Source organism: Psittacula echo (assembly GCF_963264785.1).
Source record: "Psittacula echo genome assembly, chromosome: 15".
NCBI lineage: Eukaryota > Metazoa > Chordata > Aves > Psittaciformes > Psittacidae > Psittacula > Psittacula echo.
In genome coordinates, this window is record NC_137751.1 from 1,280,668 (window position 1) to 1,294,033 (window position 13,366).

The 13,366-nt window shown below is 45.6% G+C and overlaps 1 protein-coding gene across 3 annotated transcripts in view; it reads left to right on the plus strand.

Moving 5' to 3' along the window:
• YPEL2 (yippee like 2) overlaps positions 1-13,159 on the plus strand; it is a 38,928-nt gene extending 25,769 nt beyond the window's left edge. For all 3 annotated transcript variants that reach the window (XM_080629737.1, XM_080629738.1, XM_080629739.1), the window contains exons 3-5: positions 5,742-5,785; positions 6,550-6,658; positions 8,014-13,159. In XM_080629737.1, the coding sequence (XP_080485863.1) occupies positions 5,742-5,785; positions 6,550-6,658; positions 8,014-8,103 (243 nt within the window). In that variant the 3' untranslated portion in view covers positions 8,104-13,159. The remainder of the gene's footprint in view (positions 1-5,741; positions 5,786-6,549; positions 6,659-8,013) is intronic.
• The last annotated feature ends 207 nt before the right edge of the window (positions 13,160-13,366 follow it).

Genomic DNA, 13,366 nt, shown 5'->3' on the forward strand with positions numbered 1-13,366 from the left:
GTGAGTGTGAGGAGAGTCTGTGTTTTGTAGCGTATCTTTATGTGCAAACTCATGTGCACTTGAGTTGACATCACGCTTTGATCATACTTGAAAGGTTTCCTCTCCCTGTTCAAATGGTATTTTATGAGAAGATCTCATCCTTAGATGTTTAAGGGTTAAATCAGCAGCAAGAGTAGATGAATCTTGTAATCAGTGTTGTGCAAATGACTGTAGTAACTTAAAAGTTGTATGTGTAAGTGGGAAACAAGGGATAACAGAGCTATTTCAGAACAGATCGAGTTTTCTTACACAGATTTCGGTGTCTCTTAAACTTGGGAGTTTTTCATACTGTTTCTGTTACTCACTGAATTGCTCTGTCCCAGTGGGGACATCACAGGCCCAGAAAACATGTCCCTTTTCTGAGGAGTACAGATGGCTGTGGTCATTTGGCTTCTCCTCATGCTACCGCTTCGCGTTGCCTGGGACGTGCTGACTGCTCTTGATCTCCGGCGTTAGCTTTGGGCCCTCTGTTCCTGTTTGTGTCTTTGCAGTGAGAATTATTTGTAGCTTTCAAGAGTGTAGTATGAAGGGGCATGCTCTGTTCCTTTTTCCTCTTGGAGCTCTTTGGGACCAGTTGCCTTTTCATTTTTGTTGTATCGGTTTGTTAAAAGGCTGCCAGCTGGGTCTAGGTAAGTGAGGGCTTTCTCTGCTGCATGCTGCAGAGAGCAAGTATCAGTACGTAGCCGTTTAGTCCTGGCAACTGCTTCCTATCTTTCCAGATGATTCCAGCCAGCTCTTTTTGTGTTTAGCCTATTGTCGAGTGCCATCACAAAGACTTGGGGTATTAATCCTGTCATCCGTTCAGCCTTTGGAACTGCTGAGTGGGCTGCACAGTGAATGAGAAGCTGTAGGTGCTAGGAAAAAGGGGTATGGTGTGTAGGTGTGTTTGGAGCACATTCAGAATCCGTGCCTTTCCCTGCGCTGTTTGAATGTGAAAATTTCCTTCTGTGTCTTCAGCAGCCCCCAGTAAGGGGAACGCAGAAGTGCAAAGGTCTGATGGTGGTGGGAAGGCAGGCGGAACGCGAAACAGGCCGGAGTGATGGAGGGGCATAGCCCCTTCCCTGCACGCATGTGTGGTTGCCTGCTTGCTGTTGCTTTGCTGAAGAAGGCTCTGAAGCAGTCACCTGTCTGGCTCAGAGCAAACAGAGTGGTAGATTCTGCACTTAGGATTGAGGCTAGAATATAATATAATGACTAAACCAACACGACAGCTCCCAAGGTTACGGGTGTTGAATATATAAGGATTCAGCTTTGAGTCTTGCAGGCTGAGTCCATCTATTGTGAGCAGAATGTGACCACCACAAAGGAGCTGGCACTTCTTAGATGCTGGCTGCATGTTGCACTTCATTCTGTAGCAGATCTCGTTTAACAGCATCTGTGAAACCCAAACCCCCTATCCTGCAGACTGGCTCTCACTAGAGCTGCAGTTCTGCACCGTGCTTCTTTGCCAGCAAATTTAGCTTGAGAACTTTGTACTCTGAATGACTTGTGTCTGCCCCCATACTGTGATTATTAAGTAGTCTGTGTGATTGCCCTTTAAACTGGATCCATGATATGGTACAAGGAGGAAAAGCTATTTCCCTCAAACGCACCCACCCCCTGCCAAAGTCTTTGTTTTTATAAATAATGATTTCACAGATCTAATTTGGAATCAGCACAGCTGAGGAGGCCATAATGAGTGTAAATTGGGTGATAGGAACTTCTGAAACCAGAGCAGCTGCCAAAGGCATCTCAACATGGAGCTTCTGCTGTAACGAGAGACAGCTTGGCAGGCAAGGATCTGCAGCCAAATAGCTGACTCCAGGCTTGTGGTTTCCCACCTGGGTGCTCAAATCAGCACTCCTGCAGCTTTTAGATGCCTCCATGCTGAGCAGAGCACCCAGGAGCAGAGAAGGTTTTTGAATGCGAGTAGTCAGGAGGAATAAGCCGTTGTGCATTGTACATCTCAAAAGCTTGTATTGTATTTTAGAGGGCTCAGGAGGATGGGGAGGGAGGGTTTTGTTGCTGGCATATACAGATGTGTTTCCAGCCAGACGCTGAGCATTAGCAGTGCAGAGAAAACTATGTGCTTGGGCTTTCAGTGGGAAACAACAACAAAAAAGTCCTTTCCATTTCTTTCATCTGGAAAGTGATGCCAGGAGCTGCTGATCTAGAGAATAAGAACTCTGGATTTATAAACATGCCTATGAGATACACCTTTGAATGTGTGTTAAGAAAATCTACATGGGGAAAATGCGTAGCATAGAAAGTAGGTCTTAATGCTGACTGTGACTGTGCAGTGAAAACCAAGTGTGTTGTGGAATGTCTGTGTGATTCTTCATAAGAACCCAACAAGAACAATGCAAAGGAGGTCTGTTTGTGTACAAATACGCCTGTTTCTTCTGATTTCATAGCGCCCATTACAGCATGCGCCAAATTTTCTGGAGTGCCAGAAGGAAAGGAGCATCTCCAGAAAATGCTGAGGTTACAACAGCCAGGTAAAACCTGCCTGTGCTACCTTTACCAAGACACAGTCAGTTCAGCCTTGTGGAGAGCAGCTGCACTGGAGAGCTTGAGGTGGTTGCCAAACTTCTCTCACTTTTTTTATATGATTCTACGAAATCCTTAGCTAGCTGGAGGGTGAATGTTCAGACAGGCAGCAGCACTGAAAGCTGAGCAGTGAAAAGTTCTGCTTGGGCAAGAGAGAATGAATGTGATTTTTTTGCACTGACTGCCCTTAGATATCTGAAAACACTGACTTGAGCTGGAAGGAAAGGCACCTCTGAAAGGATGCTACTGTCCCTGGGGTGGGGAGCTGGAGTAGTGTCCAGTGAGCCACAAACACAAAGCTGATGGGTTTGGTTTTGTTGTTTATTAAAGACAGGCCTTTGTACAGCAGTAATGGAAAATCCTATTTCTGTACCAATAAAAGCTTTGCTCCCGTGGTTGTTGTTATTGGCAAACTTAGTCACTTTGGTGTTTATGGAAAAGTATTTACTGTGAAGGACTGGATGGTTAACAAGCTTCATCTGCTTTCATTTTGCTTTGATGGCACACATGTTGCTGTGGGAACTCCTTATTCATCGCTGTCCCCCATCAGCAGTCCATCCTACTAGGCTTGTATCTCTTCTGCAGCATGGATAGCTGATGCTCCTGCTGTTTGCTGTAGTAAGGTAGAGCATTGCTTGGGTCTGGCTTGGCCTCTTTTTCTGTCCTGGGGGGCATTGGCTTTGTGTCAGTTCCTACTTTACCACACAGGACGCTGAAACAATGCAATGTGTGTTTTGTAACAGGCTAGACCTAGTTGGCATGTGGGGTATCAGCCAGCTGACAATAACAATAATAAAGAACTTGAGTGCTGCAGAAGGATTAAAGGAAGCTTCTCTAATAAATGCAATTACACAAACATGCTTGAGCCATGTGTCCTGTTTAATTCCTTCCCAAGAAAACAGGCATTCCTCAGGGCACTGCTTTTGTCTGAGTGAAAGAGATAGCCGAGTGCCTCAGGCATCCTCTCTGAATCCAGAGTGGCTGTTCTGTGCCCTGGGTGGCAACTAATTGCTGAGCTTCAGATTCCTCTAAAGAATAGTTGTTCCTCCAGGAGTGAGACGAGTTTTTTGCCAGGCAGTGACTTTATAGCTGGCAGAACCCTTGCTGCCATTCAGACCGCACAGGCAGCTTTCATTGCTGGCTGTGGCTCCCTGCCTGCACGCCCCTTGGTATTGCGTTTGCCAGAGGTGCCTCTGCGATGTGGTAGGGAGCTTTTTGCATACGTTCTTGCAATTTGGGATCTTCCAGTGGGCCTTGGCCACTTCTGGAGAGTACCTTGACACCAAGAAGGGCACCAGGGTAAATGCTATGACAGGCTGTACTTGCTCTGCTGTCGGAGCAGTTTTAAATGACACCTTTAATGTGTTCTGTTCTGTCCTGCTGATGAGTGAATTTTCCATCTCTGCCTTTCACATGAACATGGCTGATGATGGAGAGAACATCTTACAGGCTGTTAGCCCAGGCAGCACCCAAGAAATGCTTGCTGGAGCTAATGGGTTGGTACCCCAGCTTTAGGCATTAGAACCGTTAGCTGGAAACACGCAGCAGCCTTCCCATTGTGGAGGAAGCAGCTGATGAATGCAGATGTACGTGGACATAAGAACTGAGGTCCAGATCATGCACAGGCTTGCTGGCTCCCAGGCATGACTTCGACTTTGCTTCTCCGTGAGGCTGTGTAGGGGTGAATCCATAGGGCTGACAGAATGAGGTGGCTTGGGAAGGGCAGGGACACCGCAGATGCTCCTTCATGTGATGTGGGGAGAGCACATTTGGGTTGCCCCAGGTTCAGGTTGCCTTTAACTAAGTAGATGACTAGTGTTAGTGGTCCAGGGAGGTAAAGGTAAAACCTTGAATGTTATCTAGTCTCTCAAAACTCTGTTTCCCCCCTTTTAAGGGTATTTAGCCTGAAATCATCACTCACCTGTAGAAGCAGAGGTTTTAAGAAAACCATTAAGTATTCCAAGGTTCCTGGTAAGGTGCAAGGTAAATGATGAAGTGGTCCAGAAAAGCTGCTCTTTGACTTTCCCAGCTCCTTGCATACATACACTGAGATATCTTGTAATCTTGTATGCAGAGAGCAACTGTGCTCTTGCTCAGAAGCACCAAATGTTTCCTTCAGTGCATGCTTGTCAGAGCACATGAAAAGTGCAGGTAGCGCTTGCTCTGTGTGAGCCAGCTCTTGTAAGCAAGGCACTGTGATGGGGTAATGTTACAGATGTGACACAATGGAGCCTTCTGGCTCTTGGAAGTGTCCTGCCAGGCTGGCATTTCTCTGCTCTCTTTGAAGCACTGCCTTTTCATGGTGATACTATAAGATCCTGAGGAAATGTTTGGCAAAGAGGATGTGCCATGACTCGTAATTATCCGGTGTGGTTGTGTTGCCGTGTGGTTCTCTGTTGTCCATGTTCATCTCTATGCAATTGTATCTCATTGTATGTTTGAATCCACTTCTGAAGATCTCCCTGGCATCAGTGGGAATATGAAGGCTTGCAGACACCTCAGCAAGGTTAAGGTCTTTCTTTTGTAAAATCACTAGAGTAGAGGTTGTATTTGTGTGCATAGCACCTTGCACATATAGGTCACAATCTCTCCGTTTGGTTCAGCCTCCATCTGTGCAGTCTTCCTAAGGGGAGTTCACGTGCTGTCATACGCAGCAGCAGTGTTTCCAAGCTGTGGCAGTGCAGTGGGAAGCCTCTGTGAGCACCTTGGTTTAAAAAAGAGATCCAAATTGGTATTTGGCAGCAAGGCTGTGCTAGGGAGGGGTCAGGCAGTAGTGTGAAATTCATAAACAGAACTGAACGGGTGATAATAGACATTGCTGGGATATAAGAGAGAAAACAGCTGAACTCTTGAAAAGTACATTGGAAATGCTGGTAGTACCAGGTGAAGTTCCTACTGGGCTGCCAGCACGCCTGGTGAAGTGGGCAGGCAATAGAATTGAAGGCAGATGCTCCCTTCCTGACTGCAGGACAAGATCTCTGTTCATCAGTGCTCATCTCCTCCTGACACTTTGCTTTGTGCTTTTTCCATCTCAAAGACTCTAACAATGTGTGTTTCTCAGGCCCTGGCTAGCAGTTGCTATAACTACCATTAATGCAGCCACTTGGGGCAGGTCCTGGTTTAGCCTTTCTTCCATCAACCAGCCAACTGAATTTTGTTTTCTTGCCTTTCAGTCCTTTCAAGGAAGCCAAGGACGAGCATACCTCTTCAATTCAGTGTGAGTAGAACTTTGTACGTGTCCCCTCTGCGTCTCTAAGGATAGATTTAAGAAAACCCTTGCAAAGAAGAAAACAAAAGGATAGTCTTCCTCTAGAAAAGCTCTGCCTAAGCCTTGGGAGCTTGCTGAAAATGGTTGGAGAAAGAGGCAGGAAATAACACTGATTCATATTCGATTTCATGTTGAGGTTTCAGATAAGCAGCTAGGAAAAGGTGGTTTTGTCATCATCAGGTTGAGAAATAAGAGCTAATGCATGAGTCATTCTCTTCTCAGAGAATGTAGTTGGGCAAAATAAATGTGGAGAATAAATTGTATCTAAATCTGAACTTACTTTTTAGAGCTAGCATAAAGACCAAGTGTAATTTTCCCGATAACTGAAAATAGTTTTGATGAGATCACTGCTGGGATGCCTTTGAGAAGAACTGCTGATTTCAGTTACAGTTTTCAGTTTTCCATTTGGGAAAGTGAAAGTACCATTTTCTCAATTTGAAAATGAAAATCTTTCCCAAATGCATAATGAGTGCAATTTACTACAATGTTATTAATGTTCTCTTCAAAGCTTTATAGAACTTTCAGATGAATAAAAGGTTTATTTCACCGTTTTCATTCTATTCTGAAAATGCAAAAGATCTTCATTTTGGTACTCCGTATCCTGAACCTCCTGCTTATGTTTTAAATACTGCATTAAAATTGCTGTCAACTTCAGCGCAGCATTTTGATGTGCAAAGACGCGCTAATAGGGAGCATCTCTCCTTTTTCCACAGAGTTAATGTGGGTTGTGGCCCTGCAGAGGAGCGGGTGTTACTAACAGGATTACATGCGGTTGCAGATATTTACTGTGAAAACTGCAAAACCACACTGGGTTGGAAATATGTGAGTATCACTATAATTTTTCCTGTAGACATCTTTGCTCCAGCTGTTTCTGAAGGTGTGTGTTCTGGTAACGTGGTCTCATGGAAAGACCGTTAACTTGGGAACCAGGAATGCAGGTTCTGGTCTGTAGCCCCATCTTTTTTCCTTCCTGTATTTCTTTTCTCTCCTGTCTTGTGTTTGTTGCATTCATTCAGAGCAGGAGCTCTTTGTGTCTAACATATGTTTCTTACTCAGAATATACACTGTGGGCCTAGTTTTGGTGGGTGTCCCTTAGTGATACTTCATATAAATGTGAGGATAACGTCAGTCAGTCTTGTGGTTCATCTTGTCTTTTTTCCCAGACAATACCAGAATAATAGAATGATCCATATATTGTTAATCCTGTGTCCTTCCCACTGGAAATGTTGGTCATGAGTTTACTGAACATGAGCTTGTTTATTTGCTGTCTCTTGCTCTTCATAAATTCAGTTACCTTCAAATAAAGGCTTATGCTTCAGTCTAATTTCTGCTTCAGGAGGCACACAGCAAACTTGTTTGTCAAAACATTTTGACCAGTGTCTAAACAAAGCATAGACAGAAATACTCTTTATTCTGTCTGGCCTCTGTACAGAAATACTCTTTAATAAATCAATCGAAAGGCTATAAAAAGTAAAGCGTCAATAATTGATGCGGTAGGAATCCATGCAGAACCACAGCGTGGATCTCACAAATGGAAAAGGACACTAAGTACAAAACGGAGGTTACTGTAAAACAAAATACAAAGTGTTGTAAACACAGCAGTAAGCCCAAGCCTCCAGTGATGTTTTCCCAGGGCCATTACAGAACACCTGAGCAGAGCTGAGCTGCTTTTGAGGATGCAGCCTCAGTCATGGGAGTCCCTCCCAGCTGGAGATCCCACAGATTTTTTCACCTCTGCAGTTCTGCAGTGGTAAAGCATTGTGTGTTCCTGCAAGCATGCGTCTCTGTAGGGTGAGTCCTTCTCATCGCTTGGTGCCCAGTTGCTCCATTTCCACATGAAGTTTCCACCTATAGTTTTTCACCTCAGAGAGAGGTGGGTTTTATCACTGATGATTCCTAAATCATAGTTCAAGGAGCAGTTGACATTGGCCTACAGGAGGCTGCACATTTACATGGTGCCGATTGTTCCTTTTTCCAGCCTGTAATGACGCCTAGAAGCAGGATTTAAGATTCTTCCAGCATACTTTTCCTGAAAGCCAACAGGAGGACCTGCAGTTTGAGCATTTTACTCTGTAGACAAGGCTAAGACTCGTACCAGCATTCCTGGATCTGATCTGTAACTGTGCGTTTACCTTCAGATAGCATCTTGATCTCATTCTTTCTCCTTTTGTTTTTAGGAACACGCTTTTGAAAGCAGCCAGAAGTATAAAGAAGGCAAATACATCATTGAACTAGCTCACATGATCAAGGATAATGGCTGGGATTGAATGGGAGGAGCCCAGCCCTACCAGCGTGTAAGAGAATGCCATCCAACCGAACATTAAATCCAAGAGTGAGAGAGTGACTGAACGCTTGGTTCCATGCATTTAGAGGCTCTGCAGTTTGGGAGCATCTTCACACCCTTCTCCATCTTTATTGGTGACTGGCCTCTAAATTTCTGTCTCTCTGTCTCTTTGCTTTGTATCTGTTTGTGAGTTGACCCTGGCTGCTTCTCTCTCTGTTCTGGCGTTGGCTAAGAGAATGCACTGAATGCCCAACAGCCATTCCATGTTGACGAGTGTTTGAGTACAAACTGAAGTTGGCTCTGTGGTGGCATTTTATCAGAAGGTCTCGGTGCGAGAGGAAGACCTGAGTTTTGGGCAGGAGAAGGTGATAGGGGGTGGGGAATGGGCCCAAAGGGAAGTCATCAGAAGTTGAAGCTGTACTTCTCCTTTAAGTCCTGGTTAACCAAGGCTTGAAACTATCTACTTGTCTAAACGGACAGAAAAATACCTCACGGCTGCGTTCTCTCCAAGTGGTAAAACCGCTCCTCCATCGGTGGAGCTTCAGTCTACGCTGGCTGAGCACAAGTCATGAGCAGTTCCCCCCCACAAGCTGATTGCAAATCTGTGCTTTGTTTGCCATTTATGAACTTGTCTTCTTGGGGGGAGGACGTGAAGGCTGGAGAGATTCCCTGCCTCCCGTTTCTCTAGCTGGTTCAGGGTAGCAAGGCCAAACATCCCAACAGAACACAGCTGTGAGGAGCATCCTCACAGCTGGAGAAACCAAATCCTGACTCTTGACCCTTCAGAGAGGAGGAGAAAACCACTTAAGGCGCAAGGGGGCTGGAGCTGCAGCTTAGAAGGTATGACGGGGGGAAAACCAGCATGTGTTAGGCAAGAAAGAGGAAATCACGTAGAGGAGGATGGGGACAAACTTAGTAACACAGGGTACTTTTTGATTTCCTGGCCTCCACTGAGCATCCCTGGGGGTCTTTTACCAATCCTTCATAAGTGCAAGTAGGAAAATGCTGTTACAGAGTCTTTATCTTAAATCCCAGGCCACAGCCATCAGCTCCACTCTTGGAGCCTGGCAAAGAACTGGTGTGAGTGTGGGGAGAGGAGGGAGCAGAGGAGCCTGGTAGCTGTAGCGGTGTTGCACAGGTGGATATTTCAAGCCATGAGGTATCCTCCCTGAAACCTTCCCCCTTTTCCCACTCCCAGAAGCCTGTTGCAGGCACAGTGGGAATGGGAAAGCAAAAAAGAAATTCAACCCCTGGAATTGTCTATGCCTTGGAATTCAAAGGGAAGGGGTGAATGTGGCATCACAACTGCAAGGGGCAAGTCCTTCCCGTTTTAATGTTTTCGTTTTAATTACTGTGGACCTTCCCGAGGTGGTCAGTGGGGAAGGGGCAGTGTGTGTGTGAGAGGGGAGCTGTGTTAGACGTCAGTGACAATGTGAAGTTTGCTCTGCAACAGTCCAGCCAGTACCTGGTGCATAACTAAGGACTATTTAACTGAGTTAGTTTTGTCTCTCCGAGTGAATTTTCTTTTTGTTTGTGGAATTTTTTCAAGCAGGTTCATCCATTGGGGGAAATCTTTCTTAATCCAGAAGGAAAGAGTATTGTGCAGGGGTGTGTAACTCCTTGTGAAACTGAAGCTTTGGAGCTGTAATCTCTTCCCACTTGCCCGCACCCCAGGACACTCTCAGTTGGCTGGAGGGAGCAGGACAGAGGGCTGGCGCTGAGAAAGTAATTTGCTGTTAGACGAAGGGGATGTGAGCAGAGATGCTGCCTGGGGATCAGGGTGGAACTTACGTGTTGGGTCTTTGTGAAGCCCAAACCTGATGGCCCATCTAAGCAAAGACCAATTTTTCTCTTGAACCACTTTCTTTCCAACCTTGGAGAGAGAAGTGAGATGGAAGCTGGCCACGGCTCCTGCCGGGGATGGGCTTTGCTCAGTTTGTGGCTAAGCTGTTAGGAGGTGGCTTCTGCCTTCACCTTTTCTGCTGGGGCTGTTTAACAGTCACTTCAGCTTCTGTTTCTGATGGCCTCTGCTTCCATCATCCACATTGTCTTCAGTGATAAAAATCTAATAGCAGTCAACAATTCTGCAGTACCCTCTATCTTGACTTTGGCACTGACCTGGTCCCATTTTCCTGTCCTTTGGTTGGTGATCTAGGACAGTCTATTGGGGTCTGACTAGTGGGAAGTAGTTTGCTTTCTTTGAAGGTCTCTTCAGGTCTCCCCAGATAAGTAGCCTTCAAACGGATCTGGTTGGAGCTGGGAGAAGTAAGGGATAACCCCAAGTCATTATGATGAGGTTGAGAAGAACACACAGGGGCTCAGGGTTTTATGTCGGTTTTTAGATTGATTGCGTATAAAAAAGAGATATAAAAGGTAGGCCTGTCCAGAGGACTGCTCTGAGAAAGAACAGTTACTATGGAAAGGTACCAGATGTAAATGTTTTTATCCATGTATTTGGGACAAGAAAGGATGGTGATCCATCAGATCAGGCTGGTTTTAACTGTTCAGAGGGGTTACACTTTCAGTGGCAACCAGTCCAAGCTTGAACACGGCAAGATCTTAACCTGGTTTTAATTAGTTTTGTCACATCAGCATCCACAGATTCACACTCGCCGAGAATCTGTCCTCGAGGCCTGATGGGGGCTGTGTCTGTGAACATCCCCAGTGCACCCAGATACTTATGGATAGAGTGACTTTCATACACTGTACAGGGAGATAAGGAAAAACAGGCTTGTGAAGCTCATTGGCTTCTCTACTGTGTGTCCATTGAATATGAAGTACTTTTTAATCCGCTGCTAACTCATCTGTTACTTGCTGTATTAAGACACTTGGCAGTATTGGGAGCTGGTGGCCAGACAGGATGATCAGATCTGTGTGCTGGTAGCTGGCACAGTCTGTGCAGGCTCAGCTGATGACTGGTAGAGTGATCTCTTCAGAGCATAACCAAAGAACCTCAAGAACCTCGCTGGCTGCATCCTTGTGGCCCTGTGGCTTGTCTGGAGCCTGTTCGATACTATCTGGGGTGGGCAAGGTGGGACCATTGTTTCCAAGCTGGAGATGTGGCCCATGGAAGCTGCCTCCTTGAGCAGGCAGTGCCTGAATGCAGAGCACCAAGTGCCCATGGAGCTGCTTCCCGTGGGTGATACCCTTGAGAACACATGAACAGCAGTGAGATTTGCTTTTATTTTACATGGCAGCCTCGTCCCTGGCAAGCTGCGTGGACCCTTGAGTTTACATGACCCCATCCACCCCAAAGCTCAGACTCGAGTAGGTGTTAAATTGTTTTGCTGTGCTGGATTATCTGGTGTGAAATCCTGACCCCTGTAATAAATATTCAGATAATAATATATAAAAAGCAGGAAAAAAAGAACCATTATCTTGTGAAATACACTTCTGTAAATAATATTTAATTTAAAAAGAATAATATATTTGGTGCTGTTTTCTCAGAGTCCCTCCCTGAGAGCACTTTTCTGTTGTTTATAAATGATAGTTTCCTTCTGTACTTGTTGGAAAACATGTTTAAAGGGAAACAAAAAGTCATAATACACGTTGTCCTCTTACGTCGATCCATTGGCAGGGGAGGGGAGCCATTCCCGCTTCCATCTGGCAGAACTGGTCTCCAGTGCAGGCAATGGCTGGGTTAGGGCAGGAGCTGACGTGCGGGATGGGAGGTAGCTGCAGGCACCTGGGGAATGCTCTGGTGTCGGGAGTTCTGTGCTGGAGCACCTTTTGTGGTCCGGCAGCCTGAGCCCTGCTGTGTCACCTCGTGCTCCCACAGCAGGTCGCAGGCAGGCTCCGTCTGGGCACCGCTTCCTTGAGGAGGAGACCTGGTTTGTAGCATCCGGGCCTGAAATTTTCTCTTGCACCAGTGTTGGCTGGAGTGAAGCAGATACCGAGGCGCAGAAACCAGGCTTGCGTGTAAGCTGCAGCCTCTGAATCGCTGCTCCGGTTGCTTGGGGGCAGCAGGGATGGAGATTTTTAAGTAGTGGTTGTTTTTAAACTAGAAGTTAAGTGTTTGGACGTGGGTCCTGCTTTCCTCTTGGATCCTCTCCTTGTTGTTGGTTTGTTGTTTGTTTGGGGTTTGGTTTTTTGTTATACTTTAAACCAGGCTGCTACATCCCAGACTAGAGTAAAAGTTTACCTCTGGCAGGAAAGGGGAGTTTGTTTTGTTTTCCTTTCTGTCTTTAATTTCCCTCCTTTTCCCCCTTCTTTGTTTTTAATTCATTGGGTCTCTGGTTTATCCCAAAGTGGACCAACAGCACAAGCCACTGAACTGTGTTTTGCTGAGCAAGGAGCTGGTTTCAGTGCTGAGAGACTCTTGTTGCACGCTCCTCAATTCTCTGGGTTTGGTGCACATGATTGAAGAAGATACAGGGAAAAAGAGAGCAATGAAATCTGTTGTTCTTGTGATGACCAAGCAAGAACCTTGTCTGTCGGTGGGTTTCTAACTGGTATATGAGAGCGTTAATCATGCATTTCACTGCACCTCCTTGTTTTGGGGGGAGCATCGTGTTTCGTGTGAACCAGTTCTTGGATGAAGAGATGACACCCAAAACCCGGTTGGGCAAAGATGTTGGTGAGATCCAGAGCTCAGCTCAGTGGGAAGCAGCTCTTCTCACCGGGTGAGAGGCTCCGAAATGCAATGTTCAGGAAGGATTGCTTTAGCTGGAGGTTTTGCAGGATCCTGTTCAAAAAGAGGGGAAACAAAATCATCTCGAATTCAGAAACAAGAAACCAACGTATTTAAACGCAAGCAGAATGGCATTGTGTAAGGTACAACCACAAATAAGCTATTCTCATAGTTACAAACTGTGTGTATCCTTTGGTTTGTTTTTCGTAAGGAAATGGGAATGCTTTCCCCACTGACAAAGCTAAAGGACAATATTTCCAATACCAGCCTGTCTATGGATGCTCTTGTGTTTACAAATTGTGTATAATTTTATTTCTTTGATCTTCATTTTTTGGTTGGTTTTGGGGTTTTTTTGCATATTCTTTCAGGTCATTTGCTTCGGTAATAAATGCAACCGTTTGTTTTCAGAGAGTTGGGTTTCACCTTTTCATGTGTTTGTACCTTGTACATAGTTCTTCAGTATTAGAGGGAGGCTGTTGTTTGTCATATTTACAATATGTGGTGGTGCTCATTTGAGGAAATAAAGTTTTCAAGTACTAAACCTGCTGCTCCATGTGTCCGCCGGAATCCCCTGTGCTGGGTGCAAACGTGGTTGCTCACAAATTGTGGCATCTAG